A 23,389-nucleotide genomic window follows, 5' to 3' on the forward strand; every position below is an offset into this window, starting at 1 on the left:
TACGAATTCCTGAAGGCCTTTGATCGTGGTGGATCGGGGAAAGAGGCGGACCGCATCTACCTTAGGGGGCAGAGGGGTTGCCCCGTCTTTAGTAATCCTGTGGCCCAGGAAGTCAATGGTATCGAGTCCTGATGCACCATCAATAACTCACACTGAGACGTAGGCGAGATATCGGCTTTTATTGACTGGAAGAAGGAACCAGGAGTGAGTGTCTATCATACAAGGTCCTGGAGACTGAGGCCGATCTTCAGGCCGCAGGTCTCCTTTATACAGGGGCCTGTGGGAGGAGCCACAGGAGCAGTCAGCAGGGGCGTGTCCCGACAGGCACATAGTTCACCACAAGTCCGAACTGGCATTTGGCGGGGTTGATAGTAAGACCGTACTCACTCAGTTGGGCGCAGAGTTGACGGAGGTGGGACAGATGCTCCTGACGACTGCCGCTGGCTATGAGGATGTCATCCAAATAGATGAACGCGAAGTCCAGGTCCCGTCCCACCGTGTCCATTAACCGCTGGAACGTCTGTGCGGCATTCTTCAGGTCGAACGGCATGCGGAGGAACTCGAAAAGGCCGAAAGGGGTGATGAGAGCCGTTTTGGGGACGTCGTCAGGATGCATCGGGATTTGATGGTACCCTCGGACGAGGTCTACCTTGGAGAAGATCCGTGCGCTGTGCAGGTTTGCTGCAAAGTCCTGAATGTGCGGCACAGGGTAGCGGTCCAGTCTGGTAGCCTCGTTCAACCTGCGGTAGTCGCCGCACGGTCTCCAGCCCCCCGTCGCTTTGGGCACCATGTGCAGGGGGGAGGCCCATGGGCTGTCGGACCGCCGGATGATCCCCAATTCCTCCATCCTCTGGAACTCCTCCTTCGCGAGTCGGAGCTTGTCCGGGGGAAGCCGCCGAGTGCGGGCGTGGAGGGGTGGTCCCTGGGTCGGGATGTGGTGCTGTACGCCGTGCCTGGGCATGGCCGCTGTGAACTGCGGTGCCAGAACCGATGGGAACTCCGCCAGGACCCTGGTGAAGTCGTTGTCGGACAGCGTGATGGAGCCGAGGTGAGGGGCTGGCAACTGGGCTGCACCCAGGGAGAACGTCTGAAAGGTCTCGGCGTGGACCAGTCTCTTCCTGGGCAGGTCAACCAGCAGGCTGTGAGCTCGCAAAAAATCCGCACCCAGAAGCGGTTGGGCTACGGCGGCCAGTGTGAAGTCCCACGTGAACTGGCTGGAGCCGAACTGTAGCTGCACCTGACGGGTGCCATAGGTCCTTACTGTGCTGCCATTGACGGCCCTCAGGGGGGGACCTGGTGCCCTGCTGCGGGTGTCGTAACTCGTCGGAGGTAAAATGCTGATCTCGGCCCCAGTATCGACCAAAAACCGGCGTCCCGACCTTCTATCCCACACATACAGGAGGCTATCCCGATGGCCAGCCGCCGTAGCCATCAGCGGCGGCTGGCCCTGGCGTTTCCCGGGAACTTGCAGAGCGGGCGACAACGGCGGGCTTCTGCGCCCCACCGCTGGTGGTAGAAGCACCAGGGTTTCTTTGGGCCGGGGGTTGGCGGGCTCTGCGGCCGGACCTGGACTGGTTTGCTGCCGGGAGCGTGGCTGGGAGATCTGTGCGATGGACGCCCCGCTCACCTTTTTGGCGTTCCACAGCAAGTCCGCCCGGGCTGCCACCTTCCAGGGGTCACTGAAATCCGCGTCGGATAGCAGCAGGCGTATGTCCTCGGGCAGCTGCTCCAGGAATGCCTGCTCAAACATGAGGCATGTGTGTCCGTCGGCCAGAGACAACATCTCATTCATTAAAGCCGATGGAGGTCTGTCGCCCAAGCCATCCAGGTGCAGTAAATGGGCAGCCCGCTCGCACCGTGAGAGTCCGAAAGTCCTGAGGAGCAGGGCTTTGAATTCCGTGTACTTGCCATCTGCCGGGGGCGACTGTACGAACTCCACGACCTGGGCCACTGTGTCCTGGTCGAGGGAGCTCACCACGTAGTAGTAGCGGGTGTCTTCTGAGGTGATCTGGCGAACGTGGAATTGGGCTTCAGCTTGCTGGAACCATAGGTCCGGGCGCTGTGTCCAGAAACCCGGCAGTTTCAACGAAACCGCATGAACAGAGACGGCGTCGGTCATTTCTGGTCCAAAAATCGTTTGGACCGTCGGGGTCACCAATTGTAGCGGTGTGCTACACGCAGCGCTAAAATTACGACACGGAGTCGGTAACTGCAGTTGAAGGAAAAAACTTTATTCGAAAACTTCAGCCTCACTTTTAAGCTTCCCTCAACCGGCCCCCCATGGCGCAGAGGCTCAAAAGCTCTGTGCTCGCAAACCCCCGTAGGCTATCTAATTGTGAGTCGGTTCGGATGCGCCAGGAAATGGGTCGCCACAGCCCCTCAATTCTGAGGCTGTCTCCACTGGTCTTAGACTTCACCAGAGGAAACATCATCTCCATATCCACTCCATTAAGGCCTTTCATCGTTGAATTGTTTTCACTGAGCTCATTCTTCTGAATTACTATGAATACAGGCCCAGAACAATCAAACAGTCTCATATGATGAGCCTTTCAATCCCAAAATCATTTTTGGGAACCTCCTTTGAACCCTCTCCAACGTCAACATATCCTTTTGTAGATAACGGGCCCAAAACTGCTCTCAGTGCTTCAACTGAGGCATCACCAGTGCTTTGTAAAGCCTCAACATTACATCCTTTTTATGTTCTAGTTTCTGTTATAATTTGGATGGGATGGTGATTGAAAATATGCTATGTGATAATAGCATAATAAAGTACGTGTCTCAAGATAGTATCCTTATGATTTTGGCATACCCAAAAAATCTACAATAAACTGCACTCTACCTCATTTGCCAGAGGCCCACTTCCTCCTACCTTTATTGTTTCCCCTTCTGCATCAGTAATATCAATAACCTCTCCATTTGTAGGTGAGGATAGATCATCCTTAAGTGTGGATATTGCACGTGTGCATGTTTGTAAATGGAGCCGTACATTCCAAACTTGTAATTTCTGTGTCATCTGAGATTTTATCACAAAAAATATATAAATTTGTTACCCATAGAAATCATGTATCGCGTTATTTCTGATACAATTGCGTTGTTTAAAAAGGTATTTATTCCTGTGTAAGCCCTTATCCTCTGCACCTTGTATTGGAAAGGCATAGAGCAGACGTTCCTAATCTTTCTTGTGCCACGGACACCAGGTTGGGAACCCCTGCAATAGAGAGATAGGGCCTAATGTGGGCAGATGGAATTAGTACAGATAACCATCACAGATAGCATTGACAAAATAGGTTAAGGAGCCTTTTTCTGTGTTGTACAACTGTATGACTCACTAAACTATGTTCTCTCTGCAGTATCTAAATTTCTCTGGGGCCCAACTGTAAAAATATGTGGAATAACAGTACAACTGAAGAAAGGTGATATCACCCAGGAAAGAACAGACATCATAGTGAATTCTACAAATGCGAATTTCAGTTTAAATTCCGGTAGGTGGAAAGACAATTAACATCTGGATTGTAATATTAAACCAAATGGTCAACTTTCTGTTACATGGGATAATTTTAACCTAACTGGGAATTGGCTGCACATGCAAGGTCTAGTTCAGGGGTGGGCAAACTTTTTGACTTGTGGGCCACAAAGGGTTCTAAAATTTGACAGGGGGGCCGGACCAGGAGCAGATGGACGGAGTGTTTTGGTAATATACCTCATAAGAGAAAATAAAATATCATGGGATATGTAGAAAACATGTGCTTTAATTTCAATTGAAAATGAACAAATGCATTACAACAAAATATCTGTCTTTGAAGTCCCATGGTATTTAGCTATTTATTGAAATGACTTTTAAAACACTGAAAATTAAATGAATAAGATACAACTTTTTTTAATAGTAACATTTAGTATTTTAAAGCACTGAAAATTCTGTTATCCTTCAAGATATTATCATCATCACTCTCCTCCTGCCTGGCTTTATTTCAAAAACGGTAGGAGATGCAGGTCTACTTGTCCTGCTCCTTCTTATTCAATTGTCCCCTGTGCCAAAACTCAACAACGACCAGCACAAAGACAGAACCGTGACAGTGCGCCAGTATGCGGTGCACGTTATTCGATCTGGAGCGCATTTTTTATTTTGAGAACGTACGTGCACCTGCGCACTACTCATGTCCATCACTTAACAGAAATGACATGTAACATGTAAGGCTTATTGAAAAAAAATATTTTCAAATGCATTTTTTACATAACACAACGAAGAAACTTATTTTTAATTTCAGTGGGAACAATGTTGTTGGTCTCCCTTTTTAACCAGCACATCAAAGTCTGGATTTAGTTTTGTTGTGGCAATTCTCAGGATGGATCTGAGGTGTTGGTCAGTTAACTTGGATCTGTAGCTGGCTTTGTTGATGTTCATGATGCTGAACGCCTGTTCACACAAATAGGTCGAGCCGAACAAAGAGTAAAGCGCAAATGTGGAGTAATACGCTGCACCTCAACAAAGGTCAATGTGTAGCGGTGTGCTACATGCAGCGCTAAAATTACGACACGGAGTCGGTAACTGCAGTTGAAGAAAAAAACTATTCAAAATCCCCAGCCTCACTTTTAAGCCTCCCTCAACCTGCCCCCCGTGGCGCAGAGGCTCCAAAGCTCTGTGCTCGCAAATCCCCGCAGGCTATCTCCCTTAGCCGGAACGCTGGCTAATTGTGAGCCGGTTCGGATGTGCCAGGAAATGGGTCGCCACAAATATATATAGAGTGCGTCATCTATTGGGAAAACGCCAGAATTGCGGGGAAAAAACGTTAACAAGGTTTACTAATATAATTTCATCAAGTTCTGTGGGCCGGATTAAAAAGCTTAACGGGCCGCATATGGCCCCTGGGCCGTAGTTTGCCCATGCCTGGTCTAGTTCATTACAAGGTCTGTTCATCTGAGTGGATAGAATGTAGTTATCAGAAACTGCTGGTTGCGGTTATTAAAAGTATAATTCACAGTCTGACTGCTATTTTAACCAGAGTTCATGATGATGGTGACCTGGTTTTCCTGCTAAATCAATCTATTGGAAAAATGCAATTTAAAAATTGTATGAGTATTTGGGGCTTGGAGAGTGAGAGAATTTGAAGCAAACAGAGAAAATCAGCAGATTCTGAAAATTTAAGCATGCTCTTCAGGGAAATTTTTGATTCTTCTGTATCACAGGACTCTGCCCACTCAACAGCAACTCCAAAGTCCCAATGGATAAAAAATTGCATGTGCGTGTGTATAATTGATGCAAATTCAGTATCCATCATTAACCATCATGCAGATAAACTTCCATTGCCCCCCACCCCATTCACTAACCCTAGAGAAGTTAAGTTCCTCATCTATGGCTAAAGCTTATCATCAACTAATTATTATTCATTGTTAATTTCTAAATAATGAGAAGCATTTGATAAGAAGCATATTTGTAGTTTGCAGCCTAAGATGATGCAGGAAAGAGAGCATTGTTACAAACTGCTCATTTAATTACAGGAACAGTTACTACCCATCAACCATCAGGCTCATGAATAGAAGGAGATAACTGCACTCACACGTTGAAATGCTCTCACAACCAATGACCTCAGTTTAAGGACTTTTATCCATTATTCTCATTATTTATTGGTATTTGGTTACATTTGTATTTGCACAATTCATTGTCTTTTGTACTCTGGTTCATCTTCCATAACTATACTGTAGATTTGCTGAATATGCTTGCCACATAAAAAAAAATGGTGACGTATATGTACTTTGATAACAAAATTGACTTTGATCTTTAATTACAACAACAAGGAACAAAAGAGCAGAAAGGGGTAACATTTGCTACAGGTTGTGAATTACAAAAGTGTGAAGTGCCTACTATATTTTGAAGTACTATTTTACTTAGAAAGAACACCAATGCTAAAAGCCACACAACATTGTAAGCCACATTTAAACTGTTCAGCAAGGACAGAAATGTTTAAGCACTGCAATACCTAAGGATCCTGGTCCAGTCTCCTGTAACTTAATATCAAATTCAGATTCAATGGTTGTCCACCAACATGGCTAAAATTGCACTGCCACACTTTGCTACCGCATAGAAGTGTGGGTCCTTTTCATTGTTGCTGTTCCTTTTGGTACCTTGTGGCACATTGGGCAGTGACCTTCCCATTTCTTTAGCATTTTGTCTGTTTTTTATGAGGTTGAGTTGCTAGCTTGATACTCAACCCAGCACAGATGGAAAGCATGTAAGGAGCCAATCAGATTCATACCCGCACCCATAGAGTACAGTACAGAAAAGGCCCTTCACTCCATCTAGTCCATGTGAAAACCATTTAAGCTACCTTCTCCCATAGACCTGCACCAGGACCATAGCACTCCGTATCCCTACTATCCATGTACCTATCCAAACTTCTCTAAAACATTGAAATTGAGCTTGCATGTACCACTTGTGCTGACAACTTTTTCCACACTCTCATGTCTCCCTGAATGAAGAAATATCCCCTCATGTTCCCCTTAAACTTCTCACCTTTCATTCTTAACTCATGACCTCTGGTTATAGTCCTACCCAACCGCAGTGGAAAGAGCCTGCTTGCATTTACCCTATCTATACCCCTCGTCATTTTGTATACCTACTCGCCTCAAAGTCCAGTAGGGCTGATGCCACTACACCACTGGCCTGCTCCGTTTCTTTGGTTATATATTATCAATAATGGTTAAAATCCTACCTTAGAACAATCCAAAAATATCAGTTCTATGTCTGAAATTATTTGGAGTATCTGAACCATAAAACAACCAAACATGAATCCAGTATGATTTACTCAGTAACAAAGGTCTTATTTCATTCTTGATTTTCTGTTTAACCGCAGGTGTCTCTGGTGCAATACTAAAAGCTGCAGGTAGCTCTGTACAGGCGGAATGTAATTCTCAAGGTATGATCCTTTTTCAATGTTGCGTGTTTCTAGCAGGTATTCCTTGAAGATCAAAAGGTATAGAGGCTCTCACTGTGGAAAAAATACTCTCTTTATCAGTCAGGGGAAAGATGATGCTGAATATCAGTCAGACAGAATATGGAGGTAGATTGGGTGGGGATAGACAGAGACAGAAATGGAAGCTGTCAGTTCATAAGAAATTTTTCTAGTTCCAAAAGAGTTATGAGGAAAGAATATACAGCTCAAATATCTGTTGGCCCTGTATTGAAATATTTGATTTACTCTTCAAAAAGGTGATTACTTAACAGAATGGCATTAATGAGAGATTGCAGGTAGCTAGTTAATTCTGCCTCAAGCTTTATTGGTTGGATGAGATTATTTCTGGGTGAATTGAATTCATGGGTGTTCCAGATGCTCCTTCAAATTATCTACAGGTTCTTTGGTTTCTGGGATAAGGTAGATTCGATTCTATATTAGACAGGAGTCAAAAAAATTTTTAAGTCAATTTGTCTTGAACAAGGTGGTGTGCTTCTTCAGTCCTTAGTTTCTGTGTGCTCCTGATAAATGGACTTGAGGTTTTCAATAGCATGCCGTGTCTTTTCCAAAAGATTCCCAGGTGTCAATCAGGATGTTGCACTTCTTTTAAGGAGGTTTTGAATCATCTCCTCCCATAATATTAACAAGGTATGGAGAATAGCAGTGAAGGCAACTCCTCAGACCAGAAGGAATTTTATTTACTTCTTTATTTAGAGCTACAGCTCAATAACAGGCCCACGCCCAATTACACCCACGTGACCAATTAACCTACTAACCCGTAGGTCTTTGGAATGTGGGAGGAAACCGGAGCAGCTGGAGGAAACCCATGGGGAGAACGTACAAACTCCTTGTAGACCTGGAATTGAACCTGGGCCACTGGTGCTGTAATAGCATTTCAGTAGCTACTATGCTACCCTTCAATTATGAGGCTTTTGAAACTGCCGTGGATAATTTCATGATCAGGCTAGGGTTAAATCAGTAGTTGCTAAGCTGTGCAGCTCAAGGGGACTATTCCACATTGAGACTCAATAAATAAATATGTAAGAGACAGTCACCTTTAGTTAGCCATCTGAATCGAGTGTATTCTGAGCAATGCTGTACATATAGCTTATTCACAGTGAAATTCTTCAATTCCATTCTTAGTTTCTCAACCAGATGGGAGTATTGTCGTGACCAGCGGTGGCCAGCTGCGGTGCCAATATATTGTGCACGTGGTACGTGCAGTGAACCCAGCTAGCATCACTGCGTCTGTAAACAAGGTCCTTCAGGAATGTGAGAAGCTGAATGTCACCACGGTCTCATTCCCAGCCTTGGGGACAGGTAAACTCCAACCCTTTTGAGCAATTTTGTCTGTTTGCTCTGTGACTTGATGTTTTCCCTGACGTGGTTCTTCTGAGGTTCATTAATATCTGCTCGGGTTTCATTCAGGTAAAGGTGGGGTCACTGCTGAAGCTGCCATCAACGCAATATTCGGAGGACTGGAGAATTATTTCTTGAATGTTTCATCATCTTGCATGAAAGCCATTTCCATTGTTGCCTTTGAAACGCGCATATATGATTATTTTGCTGACTTTTTCAATAAAAGGGCACAAAACTCCACTGCAAGTGCAACGGTAAGTGCTGGCTCATGCAAAATTTCAGTTTTCACCAGATATTTCTTTCTTAGAAAAGAAGAACCAATTACATAATGATTCCACATTGCACTTTTGTTTTTTCAGCAGCTTAGGACTGCGGTAGTCACCACATAATATTTCTGCCACTATTTGGTGAGATCAATGCAAATCTGAGTCCTAATAATAAACACAAGAGATTCTGCAGATGTTGGAAATCTGGAGCAACACACACAAAATGGTAGACAAGCTTAGCATGTCAGGCAGCATCTATGGAAATGAACCAACAGTCGACATTCCTAATGTTCTCTATACTGCACATGGAGAGCAAAAAGCTATTGATACCAAAATCAACATTCTTAATTGAACCGTCAGTTTCTGTTTTTGGTGGGGTAATGTTCCACATTTCAAATATGTGAGTTAACTGGCATTGATGTTGAAGATATATCCTTGACCGAAAGGTTTTTCCTCTGTAGATCTATTCAATTCTGTTGAAATTCCCAAGAGTCTCAATCATATTACGTAATAACAATCCATAAGCCAGTGAGTACAAGCCTGGTTTGTGCAATATATGATTGATTAGACTGATACAACTTTCCTGCATTTCTTTGAAAAATAGATAGGTAGACAGCAATGGAAATGCACCAGGTGGATTTATGTGATGATGGATTTAGTATATGAAGAGAGGTTGAGCAAGTTTAAACAAAGAGTGGTCTTAGTTAATTTCCAAAATTCCAGCAGGTGTTTACAGGTAGACACAGGGATGCTTAGCCTAGTTGGTGTAATGTTGACTCAAAATACAAGGTTTGTCATTCAAAAGATTCAACTCCTTTCAGGCAGGTACAAAGGTAAGAAATGCAATAGAACCTATTTTTGAAAAAAAGACCATCAAACACCCAGTGTACAGAGGGAAAGAACAGATCGTGCAAACAATAAATGTAAAGCAAATAACATTCAGAACTGAAGTTTCGAAAAGTGAGTCCACGGACAAGAAGCCAGACATCACTGCAGCCGACTCAGGAGCCCTTTAGTTGCAGGCCACAGCCTCAGTTCAGCAAAGAGGTGAGTAAACCTCATGGAGCAGTGAGCCGAACCAGCCCATCCCTCACCTCCGGCTCTGACACACTGACCTTTTCAATCTGACCCAGCACTTAAATGGTCCAAACAGCGGGTCGTTCCTTGTGCACTGATTTCCTTCACCCAGAGTGCCGAGAGTTTTTGGAATTCTTTACTGAGAGGCACACAAAAGAAACTGATAGATTTTGGGCATTTATGGAATTAATGGATTTGGGATTAGTGCAGGAACATAGTGAAGAGCCAAGAGATCAGTCATGAGATTTGATGGGTTGTATGAGCTGTGTAATTCTGTGCTCCTAGTTGTGTAAATTTTTGTAAGTGTTGTTTCCAGGACACTGCACATATCACTTGATATGGTGGCGTCCCACTTTCTGCGCAGGTGAACCGGCTCACAAATAGCCAGCGCGCGGGGAGAGACTTTGGTAATGCACCTCTGACATCATTTCCACCTGGAGAAGGTGGGCACTAGGGATTAAATGCCAGCGCCGCGAAGTTTGAATAAACTAGTCTCGAAACAACTTACCGACTGCGTGTTGTTGTCTCTAGCTCTGTATGTAGTACATTGCTACAATATGATAACTTTTTTGAACCTTTTCAGTATTTTATTGAAATTGCAATTAAATTTAATCCTGAAATTCTACCTCAATTCATTTTGACAATGCAAAATGGGAAATGGAAAGGATGGGAGTATATTTGAAATGTACACAACTTGTGGTAAGAAATTGCTGGGTCATTTCGAACGATCTGCAATCTCAGATTGATATATTTCAGAATTCTGAAAATCTCTAAGAAAATTAATATAGATAAGGATTTTAGCCCAAAATGTGAACTCTACTCTTTACCATAAATACTGTTTGACCTGCTGAGATCCCCCAGCATTTTGAATGTGTTGCTCAGATTTCCAGCATCTGCAGATTTTCTCTTCTGACATATATTAATTCAGTTTGAGAGATTTAAAAAAAAATAATTTTCAGTTCAGACTCAACCCTTGATGGATATCTGCTCCTGCAAATACAAACCCAGACTTCCAACCACTCCTACTCAAGGTTCAAGAGCGTTTAATGTCACTTCCAGTACATGGGTGTAAAGGAGCATGGAGCATGTTACTCTTGGTCCGATACAGCACAACAAAAACACAATTAAGATGGTGGCATCCGTTAGTCTCGGGAGACCATGGATCTGCGCCTGGAATGGTTTCCAGGGCGCAGGCCTGGGCAAGATTGTTTGGAAGACCAGCAGTTGCCCATGCAGCAAGTCTCCCCTCTCCACGACACCGATGTTGTCCAAGGGAAGGGCAAGGGCCGATACAGCTTGGCACCTGTGTCGTCGCAGGAGTTGCCAGAGTGAGGTTGAAGGCAATGTCAGACTGCCTTAGGGACTCCAGCTCCGGATTTGTCCTCAGGGTTTACTCCCGAAGCCTTTCCCATGTGTGGGTATGGCCACAAGGCAGCAGAGGTTTGAAATCAGAGTTTTCCCTCTCTAAGATGGACTGCCTTCCCAGGCTGACGAGCTCCATCTATCTGGACAATTAAGATAAAGAGCACAATAATAATACTACACCACCAAGAGCTACCAATTGAAAGCAGATGGTCAAAATTACCTTCACACTTGAAAATGACATTGGAAACCGGACAGCAAAATTACTTAATGGAACTAGGCTGATTCTCTATGCTGCCAATCCCTCTGGATCTTGAGCAGAGACTGTAAGGTCCACTTGTCTTTATTTCATGCTGTTGCTCTATTCTTTAAAAGACAAGTCAAGTTAATTGTCATTGAACTATATATATGTATACTACCAAAGAAGACTATTTCTCCAGACTAGGGGGTAAAACGCTATAGTATGCATTACACACAGTAAGAGTTAAATCTACAAATGAATTACACATAGATAAACAAAGTGAAGCGCATGAATTAAATATAGTATTTTCGCAGTTCTTGCTTCCCTGAGAGCTACACGTTCCCCGATCTATAGGAAGCATCATGATCTTTCAGTCATGGACAGGCTGCAGGAGTAAGCCATGGCTTCGGATTTGCCCTCACACAGATGTGTTTCATGTTGGTAGTACCTGCAGTACACAGCACATTTTGAACAGGTGAATTGATTGAAACTCCAGAGTTCTGATTTTACACTCCATTCACTTTTATACCTGAGGCATAAGAAGAAGGCTTTCTAAATTTAAACTTTGAAATAGATTGCAATGTTAAACTTATCCTGTAAATGCAAATTTGAGGCCCATTCTGACAGTCAGACCTTGACTGTCTTGACTTCGGTTTTATGTCGTATTTTCAACATAACTTACACCTATGGTAGCGAGTATGGTCTCTCTTGAGTGCTAGTAATTTTCTGCTGTATTCATTATTTCAATTAATATTCTGTTTATAAAGCACAGGCCAAAATATAAATCGTATAAAAGATAATCTGTCACTGTTAATGCACTAAATCTTCTGATTCAGATAGATATTATCAGAATTTTAGCTTATTTTCTCACTGGAGGTATAATCCTCTGTAATATCCATGTATTTTAATAACTGGCTGAAGACCAGAATCAAAGTAGAGAATAAGACATCAATTATACATCGAGGTGTATAAAACGTATTTTACTTTACAATTCTTTTGACTAGAAGTAACTTATTGCATTGTAGTGCCTGATGCTTAAAATTTTAGTGGCTACATTTTCACTTGGATAAATTGTTCATTCATTCCAAATAGCTTTCAGTCTCTGATAATGTTAGAGTTCTTAACATCTCAAAAAATTAATATATCTCAGTCCTTAAGAAGGGTCTCGGCCTGAAAAGTTGACTGTTTATTAATTTCCACAGATGCCACCTGACCTGAGTTCCTCCAGCATTTTGTGTGTGTTGCTCTGAATTTCCAGTATCTGTAGACTTTCTCGGGTTGAATATATCTAATGAGTTATTTCAATATTATACTACAGTGAGCTTTAAATACTTCTGATTTATTCATCAGATCAAGACATGATACTAAATTAAAACTTTTTTTTCCTCTTCTGAACATCTCAGGGTACATCTCAAGTCACCGTGAATTCATCAGGTAATCACTAATTCCCTGCTAACAAGATTGATTTATTCTAGAAATGTGTATCTAATCTCTGAATTAATTCTATAAACATGTTACATTTTAGGCTTTACAATATTTTCCGTAAATTTTGTTGAAATACATACACATGGTATGATTCATAAAATGCCAGATATGTGAACTTTAACATACTTCTTACGAAACGATCTTTACCAACAATAAGTATGACCCAGTCCGCAGGACTGTAAGGCTATAGATCAATTTTCAACTGCATTTTTCACACGTGTACTGAACCTCTGTTCACTTGGGCAAGTAATTTTTGATACATCATTGTTCTTAATCTAAATTGCACATTGTTATGACAAAATCTTGATAATCTGTGTGAGGAGTGCCACGCCATGTAAGGCATGAAAATGCCTGACGCTGGTCTCTCAGGCCTGAGTCAACATCCTCATCATCTTGATAATTTGTAAACTCCAAATGTGTGACCAACTTGGATCTGGTTAGGCCAGTGACATTTTAAAAATTTATCACATGGAAGCAGACGCGAAAATCAATGGTCAACCCTTCCTTCTTGCACAGCAGCATTTATAAACCTTTGACGGGCCGCCAGTAGCCACATCCTTTGCATAGTTACTGGAATACACTGTCTGTACTTATAAGTGGTGCAAACAATAAAAGAAAGCAAACAGCATTCAGAATGAAAGTGGGTCCATAGACACGAAGCCTGAATCAGCTGGAGCAGGCCTCAGGCTCAGCCTCGGTTCATCACAGGGCAGAACAAACATCGCGAAGCCCAGAGCAGGCCTCAGGCTCAGCCTCGGTTCATCACAGGGCAGAACAAACATCGCGAAGCCCAGAGCAGGCCTCAGGCTCAGCCTCGGTTCATCACAGGGCAGAACAAACATCGCGAAGCCCAGAGCAGGCCTCAGGCTCAGCCTCGGTTCATCACAGGGCAGAACAAACATCGCGAAGCCCAGAGCAGGCCTCAGGCTCAGCCTCGGTTCATCACAGGGCAGAACAAACATCGCGAAGCCCAGAGCAGGCCTCAGGCTCAGCCTCGGTTCATCACAGGGCAGAACAAACATCGCGAAGCCCAGAGCAGGCCTCAGGCTCAGCCTCGGTTCATCACAGGGCAGAACAAACATCGCGAAGCCCAGAGCAGGCCTCAGGCTCAGCCTCGGTTCATCACAGGGCAGAACAAACATCGCGAAGCCCAGAGCAGGCCTCAGGCTCTGCCTCGGTTCATCACAGGGCAGAACAAACATCACGAAGCCCAGAGCAGGCCTCGGGCTCAGCCTCAGTACAGCGAAGAGCAGAGCAGCGAGCAGAACCAGCCCAGTCCTTGCCTCTGTCCCAACACCCTGCCTTTTCAATCCATCAGACTCAGCACTTAAATAAATTAAAGTTCACAATAATAAATAAAAACAGAATAAATATAAGTACATTAAAATAACATATATACTTTGTATATCCATAAAATTGCAGTAGACATAGTACAAAAGGTGATTCTGACAGGAAGTAATAAGTACTGGTGCTGGGGGGGGCTGTGGTGGGTGGTGTGTTAGTGAGTGGAGGTATTGATCAGCCTTACTGCTTGGGGAAAGTAACTGTATTTAAGTCTGGTAGTCCTGGCGTGGATGCTATGTAGCCTCCGCCCTGCTGAGGGCAGGAAAAACAGTCTGTGAGCAGGATGGGTAAAGTTCTTCATGATGTTACTAGCCTTTATTAAATATAAATTACTCGTCTATTCACAGTTCAACAAAAAGCCCTGTTACCTACACAGCTGAAAATCCAAAACACTATTGTAGAGGTAAAGGCAGGGGATATAACGCAAGAAAATGTCGACGCAATAGTAAATTCCACAAATACTTCACTGAATCTCAATTCCGGTAAGCAAACCTTTGTTTGTGTTCAACATTACATGTACAGGTATTTAATTTATTTGATTTTGAACATTTATAATAAAATATTCCTGCGATATGACAGATGTAGTGAGTTAGTTAGGCATATAACACCTGGAATTAAGAGTCTCTAATCTATCATCTAGGCTCCAGGATCTGAAGAAGCTTGAACAATAAAAAAAAGGAAAAGAAATGAGAATTGGATATTTAAGGTCTTGCAAATTCATCAGAACATGTGCATTCAGTTTAAGGCAACGGCTGTATTAATATACAACTTCATTACAATTTCATGTGTCAAACAGATAGTTATGGCTGTGACTATATTCTGAGTGGGAATTGGTAAAGTCATTGCAGGAAAGAACAAGCTGGCGTAACTGCTTGTGTGGGGGGTTGGAGATAAGTCTCTACCAAAGGAGATGTAAGGTGCTCCTCCTCTCCACTAGCCTGTAGGTCACTCTTGGACAAGGTACAAGGTATAGCACCTGCTTAGCCTATCCCCCTCACATATCACCCCCCCGGATCAAGGTCACGTGAAATCATGGGAACAGGAGGTAGATGGTCGTACATGCAGCTGGTGCATAACACAAATCCTGATTAAGCGACCACAGACACAAGACAAATAATCCCTGTAGAGTATTGATAATGGTTGGGGTGAGCAGTCTTGTAAAGACGCTGACCAAAAGAGGTCAGTGGCGAACCACTTCTATAGAAAAATTTGCCAAGAACAATTTTGGTCAAGACCACATCATACAGCATGGCACATAGTGAGCGAATGAAATCGGGCTTCTGGACAGCGCAGTTTGACGGCCAGAGGGGCCTATTCCATGCTGCATCTCAATAAATAACTAAAAAAAAGAATAAAGACCAGGATTACTGCATTTCCTTTCTGATCGCTGCAATTCTGGTTTCTGCACTTAATTTTGACTCACTCCAGCTTGAGTTCTGCACTCCCTTCTCACTAGAAATATTACTATAACTGCAATATCTAACAAAATAAAGTTAATTAAGTGTATTGGGCTACAAATGGAAATAACATTCAATAGTGGAATGGAGGGGAATAAACAACTGATGTGCTGGTTTGAGACCTTTCATTTGAGCTGGTCAAGATTTACAGCGTCTAGAATTTCCAGTTAATAGAAAGCTATGTGATGTAATTTTCCCTGACTGAAAATGAATTAGCCATTTCAAAACCTGTTTTGTTTTCTCAGGTGTCTCTAAAGCAATATTAACAAAAGGTGGGCAGACTGTCACTGATGAATGCAAGAACTTGGGTAAGTTACAGATGTATGTAACCATTACATTAAACCAAAATATCCAGGAAGCAAGTGATTTGTGAATGTTGTAAATTAGCAGCATCTAAAATTTCAGAGATTTCTCTTAATGAAGAAGTGCAATTATTCTAATCGGTTTACCAGTGGCCACTGGAACATGGAGGAACAGATACAGTACTGTGCAAATGTCATTTCAAAGTTAATTTATTATCAAAGTATGTATACAGTATAAAACCCTGAGATTTGTGCTCCTCACAGACAGCCATTAAACAAAGAAAACAATGGAATCCATTCAAAGAAAAACATCAAACCCACCCCCCACATGCAGTAAAAAACATTGTGCAAATGGCGACATAAAACACTAGCGATAAACACAGAATATGAAACTCAAATGGGAAAGAGTCCAGCATATTCAGTCCAGCTCAGTGTTCATTATCTGCAGGCCGCCCCGATTCAGTGTCACCCAAAACTGCAACAGCAAAAGGAACGACCAGAAACTAGTGTGAACCGCGGAGTTCAATCAAAAAACCACGGTGTTTAAACCTTGCCCAAGGCCCAGAACTCCAGCACCATCCTCCGCAGTGTCGAGGGAGAGAGACCATTTGAACACAGGGTCCTTCCTTCAGAAGCAGCAAGTGAGAGGAAGGGAGTGAGTGACCGTCACACGCAGATGCCTTCCTTCAGCAGCACCAAGGAAGAGGCTGGTAGACAGAACTGAAAGCTTGCTCGCCCTCCACACCCAACTCAATGATTTCAATCTTCCTCAATGCCTCAATTGGCAAGAAGTGAAGTGATCATGGGCACTAGCCTGGTCTCCAGGATTCTTGGCCTTGAGTCTGCTCAAAGCCTCACAGCACACCCTCTGAGACAGCAAAGCACCAGACTGCACAATCGGCCTGGGAACACGCCACCAAAATGTAGATCACAGGCTCCGACAGTAGCAGAATCACATTTGAAAGAAAAAGATGATGTGGAAGTAGTACTTTCATGAATTGTCTGAAAGATGTCCCCCTTGGTCGTGTTGTTCACTGGCGCCATATTATTCCTGATTTTATTTATAGCTAGGATGCCTAAGACACAGTACTCCGTTTGGCAACGTGGAGCAGAGACCAAGTTTGTAAATCTGGTGTGAGTGAAGTATGTTGGAAGTGGTGAAGGTGGAATACCACAGTCGGCAGAGAAGGAGTGGAAGGGGCGGAGGGTGTGGCAATCGTGCAGGTGCAGACCAACCCTGCCCTGAGATATTAAGCAAGATCATTTGATTCCAAACAATTGGTTTATTGATCATTACAGAATGTCTCTCTGGTGCTTCCCACTTCCACCTCTCTTCCTTCCCCTTTTCCCCACGATTCCCCTCTCCCTGCCCCCTTCCCACTCTCAGCCCACAATAGAGACCCATATCAGAATCAGGTTTATCATCACTCACATGTGTCATGAAATTTGTATTTTTTTGTGTGTGGCAGCAGTACAGTGCAATACATAAAATTACTACAGTTCTATGCAAAAGTCTGCAGATATAGATATATATCTATATCTACCCTGGAGATATAGATATATATATATATATATATATATATATATATATATATATATATATATATATACACACACACACATATGTGTGTGTGTGTGTCTTTTGTATATTCTCTCCCCTGTGCAACTGTCAGCAGAGAACAACTCATACTGGGTGGTGGCAGTGAGCAGAGGATTGATTTACAATACTTATGATTGATGATTACACTAGCCATCTAAATCTTTGAATCTCAGTTTGCCTGCACTTGACCGGTCTCCCTCTCCCTCTCATTGCTGCCAGAGGAAGATGCCAGAGTCTTGGGTCTTGGGCAAGGTTTGATCAGCACAGTTCATGCATTGGACTCATTTTTAAAGGACTCTGCAGTTTGCGCTATATGTGCTTCTAGTATCTGGTTACAGCTTTTTTTAATTGCTATTTTGCGCAATATTGTTTGGAGCAGACTGGCTCTGTGGCCTGCAGTTAACAAACAACACAGCGCTAGATTGAACTGAACTGAATATTCCCAGACTGGTTCAATGTTTGAAGTTCAATATCCTGTGTGTTATTCACTCATTTGGTTCTTGCGCTCTGGGTGTCTGATGTTTTCTTTGAACGGATTCCATGGTGTATCTTTGTTTCATGGCTGTCAGTGGGAAGATGAATTTCGGGGTTGTATTCTGCATACATACTTTGATAATAAATGTACTTTGAATCTTTGTGCTGTTTCCATGTAAGATCAATAGGACAAATTCTAGCCATCTTCGGCCCGTACAGCCTTAATTGGTCCTGGCATTTGGAGATCCATGCTGACTTACCTTCCAGGTCACATGTAGGAAATGTGTTCAGTAATATGTTTAATTGCTCAACACAGCTAAAAATCTGACTATTATTTTCTTAGGCTGGGGTTGACATGCCATTTAAATGCATTTCTGTTGTTAAATGTATGAGTTCATGTACAGAGAACTTAAATATAATTTTTAATTGTGCCTGTGATTTAATTAGTCCCTCAGCCTAACAACGGAGTTGTCGTCACTGGAAGTGGACAACTTCCCTGCAAACACATCATACACATGGTTGGCCAGACAGATCCAGCTCTGATTACAGCTTCAGTAGAAAAAGTATTGGAGGAATGTGAAAAGAACAATGTTACTACAGTTTCTTTCCCTGCTCTGGGAACAGGCAAGTACAGTCAAAACAATAAATATTTTAAAGATCATGCTCCTGCCAATATGTTCGTCTCCATTTCTTTCCTTTCCTGAGAATCAGAATCAGGTTTAATATCACCATCCCTCTAGCCCTCTCCACACTATCTCAAAGTTCAAAGTAAGTTTTATTATTAGAGTAAATCTATGTCACCACATACAACTCTGAGATTCATTTTCTTATGGGTATACTCATCAAATGTAAAGAACAGTAACTAAACAGGATCAATGGAAGACCAAGTAGAGAGAGCATAGAAGACAACAAACTGTGCAAATGCAATATAAATAAATAGCAATAAATACCAAGAGCATGAAATAACAAGATAGAGAGTCATTAAAATGAGATCATTGTGGGAACATCGCAATAAATGGGTGTAGTTATACCCTTGTGTTCAAGAGCCTGATGGTTGAGGCTATTAAAAAAGAGTTAAATAAGTAGTGCAAAAATAGAAATAAAAAGTAGTGAGGTAATGTTAATGGGTTCAATACCCATTCAGAAATCAGATGGCAGAGGGGAAGAAGCAGTGCCTGAATCATTGAGTGTGTGCTTTCATGCTTCTGTACCTATTTTCTGATGGTGTCAATGAGAACAAGGCATGACCTAGGTGGTGGAGTCCTTTATGATGTACAGTGCCGATCTTACTGCATACTGATCCATGTGAATCTTAGTGCTTTAGTCACGGATTTGTACAGCACAGAAACAGGCCCAGTGGCCCAGCATGGCCCTGCCAGCTGTTGAACTTACCAATATTTGGCCCAGCACTTTTTACAAATGTTCATGAAGCTTTTCAATTTGGTAATCAGCACCATCTGTATCTTCTGTTTTACCAGCATCACAGTCAAGCACAATCCATTTCTTATCCAACATGCGCTTACCTTTAACAGATAATGTCCCAAATACAGTCAGATGCAAGGACCAGGGCAAATCTTTCCCCACCTTGACTCAAAAATGCCAGGGGCTATTTATTACCTTCAACCAATGAGATCACCAATAAGAGGTCAAAGTGGAAACCAAATAAAGATCAGCCAATGTTAATGTAGACTCTCGCTCACTGGGTAAAATGTATATGACAAGATACTGAATTGTGCATTTTACTGATCCTGTGAGAGAAGGAGTTGACAGATTGATAACATCGGGCACATCTACATCTACATGAAACGCTGTCTTAGGAAAGCAGCATCCATCATCAAAGATCTTCACCACCCAGGCCATTCTCTTCTCGGTGCTGCCATCAGGCAGAAAGTACTAGAGCCTCAGGACTCTCACAACACACTTCAAGAACAGTTACCACCCCTCAAACATCAGACTTGAAGAAAAGGAGATAACTAAACTCATCTATTGAGATGTTCCCTCAACCGAAGGTCGCACTTTAAGGATTATTTATCTTGTTATTTAATATTCTTGTTATTTACTGCTGTTTGTTTATGCTTACATTTGCACAGTTTGTTGTCTTCTATGCTCTACTCGATCTTTCATTGATCCTTTTAGAGTTTTCATCCTGTAGATTAACTGAGCATTCCTGCAGGAAAGAGAATCTCGGGGTTGTATGTGGTGACGTGTGCACTCTGATAATAAAATTTACTTTGAACTCTGAGATAGTGTGGAGAGGGCTGGAGGGATGGTGGTCGGATTGTTGATCAGTAACTGTGAGAAGGGTGGGTGTTCTGACAGGTGGGGTGTAAGAAAGAGAGGAAGGGGACATAGTTGAGGTTGGTTTTCTGCACCAGGTTCCATAGTTTGAATAAACATTCTTTTCAATAATGCTCTGTATGATCCGCCCATCTAGTGTTACCATGTGTACAAGTGACACAAAGCCAGCTGAGAATGAGAGTTGCTGGAGGAAGTCAGCAGGCCAGGCAGCATCTATGGAAGTGATTTTAGACAGTCGACATTTTGTGCTGAGACCCTTCTTCAGGACTGAGAAGGAAGGGGGAAAGACACCAGAATAAAAAGGTCAGGGGAGGGGAAGGAGGGTAGCTAGAAGCTGATAGGTGAAGCCAGGTGGGTGAGAAAGGTAAAGGGCTGGAGAGGAAGGAATCTGATAGGAGACGAGAGTGGACCATAGGAGAAAGGGAAGGAGGAGGGGGACCCACGGGTTATAAAAAGTAGTTTGAAGTCTTTGCAGTGACTGTGGTAATAGGGAGAGTGGGGCTAATTAGAATGTTTAATCAGATTACATGCCTGGGAGAAGAAACTTCTAAGATGGCATGTTTTTTGTTTTAATAGCCCCAAAGGGAGCTTTCAGAAAAGGCTGTTTGCTGGGCGGGTAATGTCCGCCATAATTTCTCCTGATTTTTCTGCTTAAGAGAGTTAAGACAAGTTGGTGAATGCAAGTGATGTATTGACCTCCATTACAGTAGTGTCTGTGTACTGAAGTAAAGGGATGTCCACAGCTACAGAGGGGCCATCTGCAATTTATGAGTGGCCTTGGTCTTCTTAACATTGATACTGACCTTTTTACAGGTGTAGGAAAGGTCAACTTCGAAGACTCTGCCGAAAGCATGCTGGTTGGATTTGAAAATCATCTGATACGAAACCAGCAATCAGTTATTCAATTCATTTATATGGTTGCCTTGGAGCCCAATGTGCACAAAGTTTTCAGTGATGTCTTGCAAGAAAATTCACAGCAGGTAAGAATGATTTTGAAATGAACTTCTGTATTTTATAACCTTCTTTCAAAAGCAACTAGATAGGGTTTAGAAAAAAGAATGGGAAATGCACACATTACACATTCATGTCATTTCTGCTATCCCAATATACATCCAGACCACTTCTGGGCTACTATTTTTAAGGTGAAACTTGAGGGCAGAAACAGAAATGGTTTCCTCACCAAGCAAATTTTGGGGATTAGCTTCTAGGCCAAAAGGGGTCTCAGAAATCTCACATGGGGATCTGAGTTACTCTGGACCTTTCGAGGGAAAAGCAGTATGTTTTCAGCCGCTGTGTATTGTGTGCAGTATTGGTCACCTCCCTACGGGAAATAAAGTTGAGAGAGTGCGGAGAAAATTTACAAGGATGTCGCCACATCTGGAGGACTTGAGTTATAAGAAAAAAATTGTATAGTTTAGGACAGGGGTCGGCAACGTTTACCCCTGAAAGAGCCAATATGGACCCATTTCCCACAGAAAAGAAAACACTGGGAGCCACAAAATGAAATAACACTGCATACAACGGGTTTTTTTTTGCCTTTATGCTATGTATAAACTAACTATAATGTGTTGCATTTATGAAATTGATGAACTCCTGCAGAGAAAACAAAATTACATTTCTGCATGCAACAAAAACATTTTGAACTCTGAAAAAAAGACGTTGGGTTGAAGGTTACTCCATAGTTAGCCTACCTTGGATTGAAGAATTAAAAGAAAGTGCGCACTGGCGGGTGTCAGGCATTGGCAGTTGTGATGTATATTAATAGCGATAAAAAAACATGTTGTAGTGGTGTGCTACACGCAGCGCTAAAATAAAGACTGCAGTCAAATGTAACTTTATTCGAACTAAACAGCCTTGCTTTAAAGCCTCCCTCAACCCGTCCCCGTGGGCGCGGATGCTCCAAAAGACACGTACTCACAAACCCCCGTAGGCTATCTCCCTTAGCCGGAACGGTGGCTAATTGTGAGCCGGTTCGGATGTGCCAGGAAATGGTGTCTCCACAAAGTTTTCAGATTGTACAAGATCACCATAATCTTCAAATTTCGAATTACATTTCAAAAGCTAACAAACCACGGGGAGCCGCATCACAGAGATGAAAGAGCCGCATGTGGCTCCGGAGCCGCAGGTTGCCGACCTCTGGTTTAGGACTCTTAACATTGATATTGAGTGGGGATGTGATTGAGGTATACCAATTGAGGTGCATATCTAGAGTAAATGCAAGTAGGCTTTTTCCACTGAGGTTGGGGGGACTACGACTGGAAGTCATGGATTAAGGTTGAAAGTGGAATATGAGGGGAAACTTCTTCACTCAGAGAGTTTAGAATGAGCTGCCAGTGCAGGTGGTGCATTCAAATTCTATTTCAATGTGGTTTGGATGGGCACATGGATGTGATGCACTTTTCTATGTCTCTGATGTTCACTGTGCCAGGCTCCTCAATGTAAACTGTGAAGGTTGCATGACAAAGAGTCATACATGGCCTCTGGCTCACTGAGATCTTGCTGACCCACTTGTAATAGTCCCATTTTATTCTCTCTGCATCCCCATGCCCACCTCCTCAACTCAACCACTCATCTACAAACTGGAGGCAAGTTCTAACCTATCATAAACACAAGAGATTCTGCAGATGCTGGAAATTCAGAGCAACACACACACAAAATGCTGGAGGAACTCGTCAGGTCAGGGAGCATCTACTAAGCACTTGACATTTCAGGCCAAGACCAGGCAGAGGGCACGTATAACTTACCAGCCTGCATGTCTTTGGGATGTAGGATACTGGGGCACCCTGAGGAAATGTACACAGTCAAAGGGAGGACATGCAAACCTTGGACAAACAGCACCAAAGATCAGGATCGGAGTCGATGATGAGTCGCTGGATGATAGGGCAACAGCTCTGCCTGCTGTAACATTGTGCCACCTACTCAGAAGATTCTGGCTCAAATTCTAACACAGAGCATGATGTTCGTGTACACTAAGTGAGTGAGGCTTCCATCGGTCAGGGTCGACCATGGATGTAGTGTTCTAGCTGTCTGGATATGCAAGCCAGGACAGTATGATATGGAGAGCAAGCTCCCACTCTCCATGCATTTGATGAACCCAAAGGAACAGCAGAGACCAACACAGTTCGGCACCAGCAGCATCGTTGGAGTTGTCAGTCAAAGTTGAGCTCGATGTAGGAC

General features: G+C 43.0%; 2 protein-coding genes across 6 annotated transcripts in view; one reads left to right on the forward strand and one right to left on the reverse strand.

Moving 5' to 3' along the window:
* Positions 1 to 23,389, reverse strand: part of nmi (N-myc (and STAT) interactor) — a 246,627-nt gene that overhangs the window by 92,876 nt on the left and 130,362 nt on the right. The window lies entirely within an intron of this gene.
* The window catches only part of LOC132394312 (protein mono-ADP-ribosyltransferase PARP14-like), an 83,505-nt gene that overhangs the window by 40,642 nt on the left and 19,474 nt on the right, over positions 1 to 23,389 (forward strand). For both annotated transcript variants that reach the window (XM_059970298.1, XM_059970299.1), the window contains 9 exons: positions 3,351 to 3,482; positions 6,849 to 6,911; positions 8,091 to 8,267; positions 8,376 to 8,560; positions 12,656 to 12,686; positions 14,429 to 14,563; positions 15,784 to 15,846; positions 18,362 to 18,538; positions 21,026 to 21,192. In XM_059970298.1, coding sequence (XP_059826281.1) covers positions 3,351 to 3,482; positions 6,849 to 6,911; positions 8,091 to 8,267; positions 8,376 to 8,560; positions 12,656 to 12,686; positions 14,429 to 14,563; positions 15,784 to 15,846; positions 18,362 to 18,538; positions 21,026 to 21,192 — 1,130 coding nt within the window. The remainder of the gene's footprint in view (positions 1 to 3,350; positions 3,483 to 6,848; positions 6,912 to 8,090; positions 8,268 to 8,375; positions 8,561 to 12,655; positions 12,687 to 14,428; positions 14,564 to 15,783; positions 15,847 to 18,361; positions 18,539 to 21,025; positions 21,193 to 23,389) is intronic.

Source organism: Hypanus sabinus, chromosome 5 (assembly GCF_030144855.1).
Source record: "Hypanus sabinus isolate sHypSab1 chromosome 5, sHypSab1.hap1, whole genome shotgun sequence".
NCBI classification, from domain to species: domain Eukaryota; kingdom Metazoa; phylum Chordata; class Chondrichthyes; order Myliobatiformes; family Dasyatidae; genus Hypanus; species Hypanus sabinus.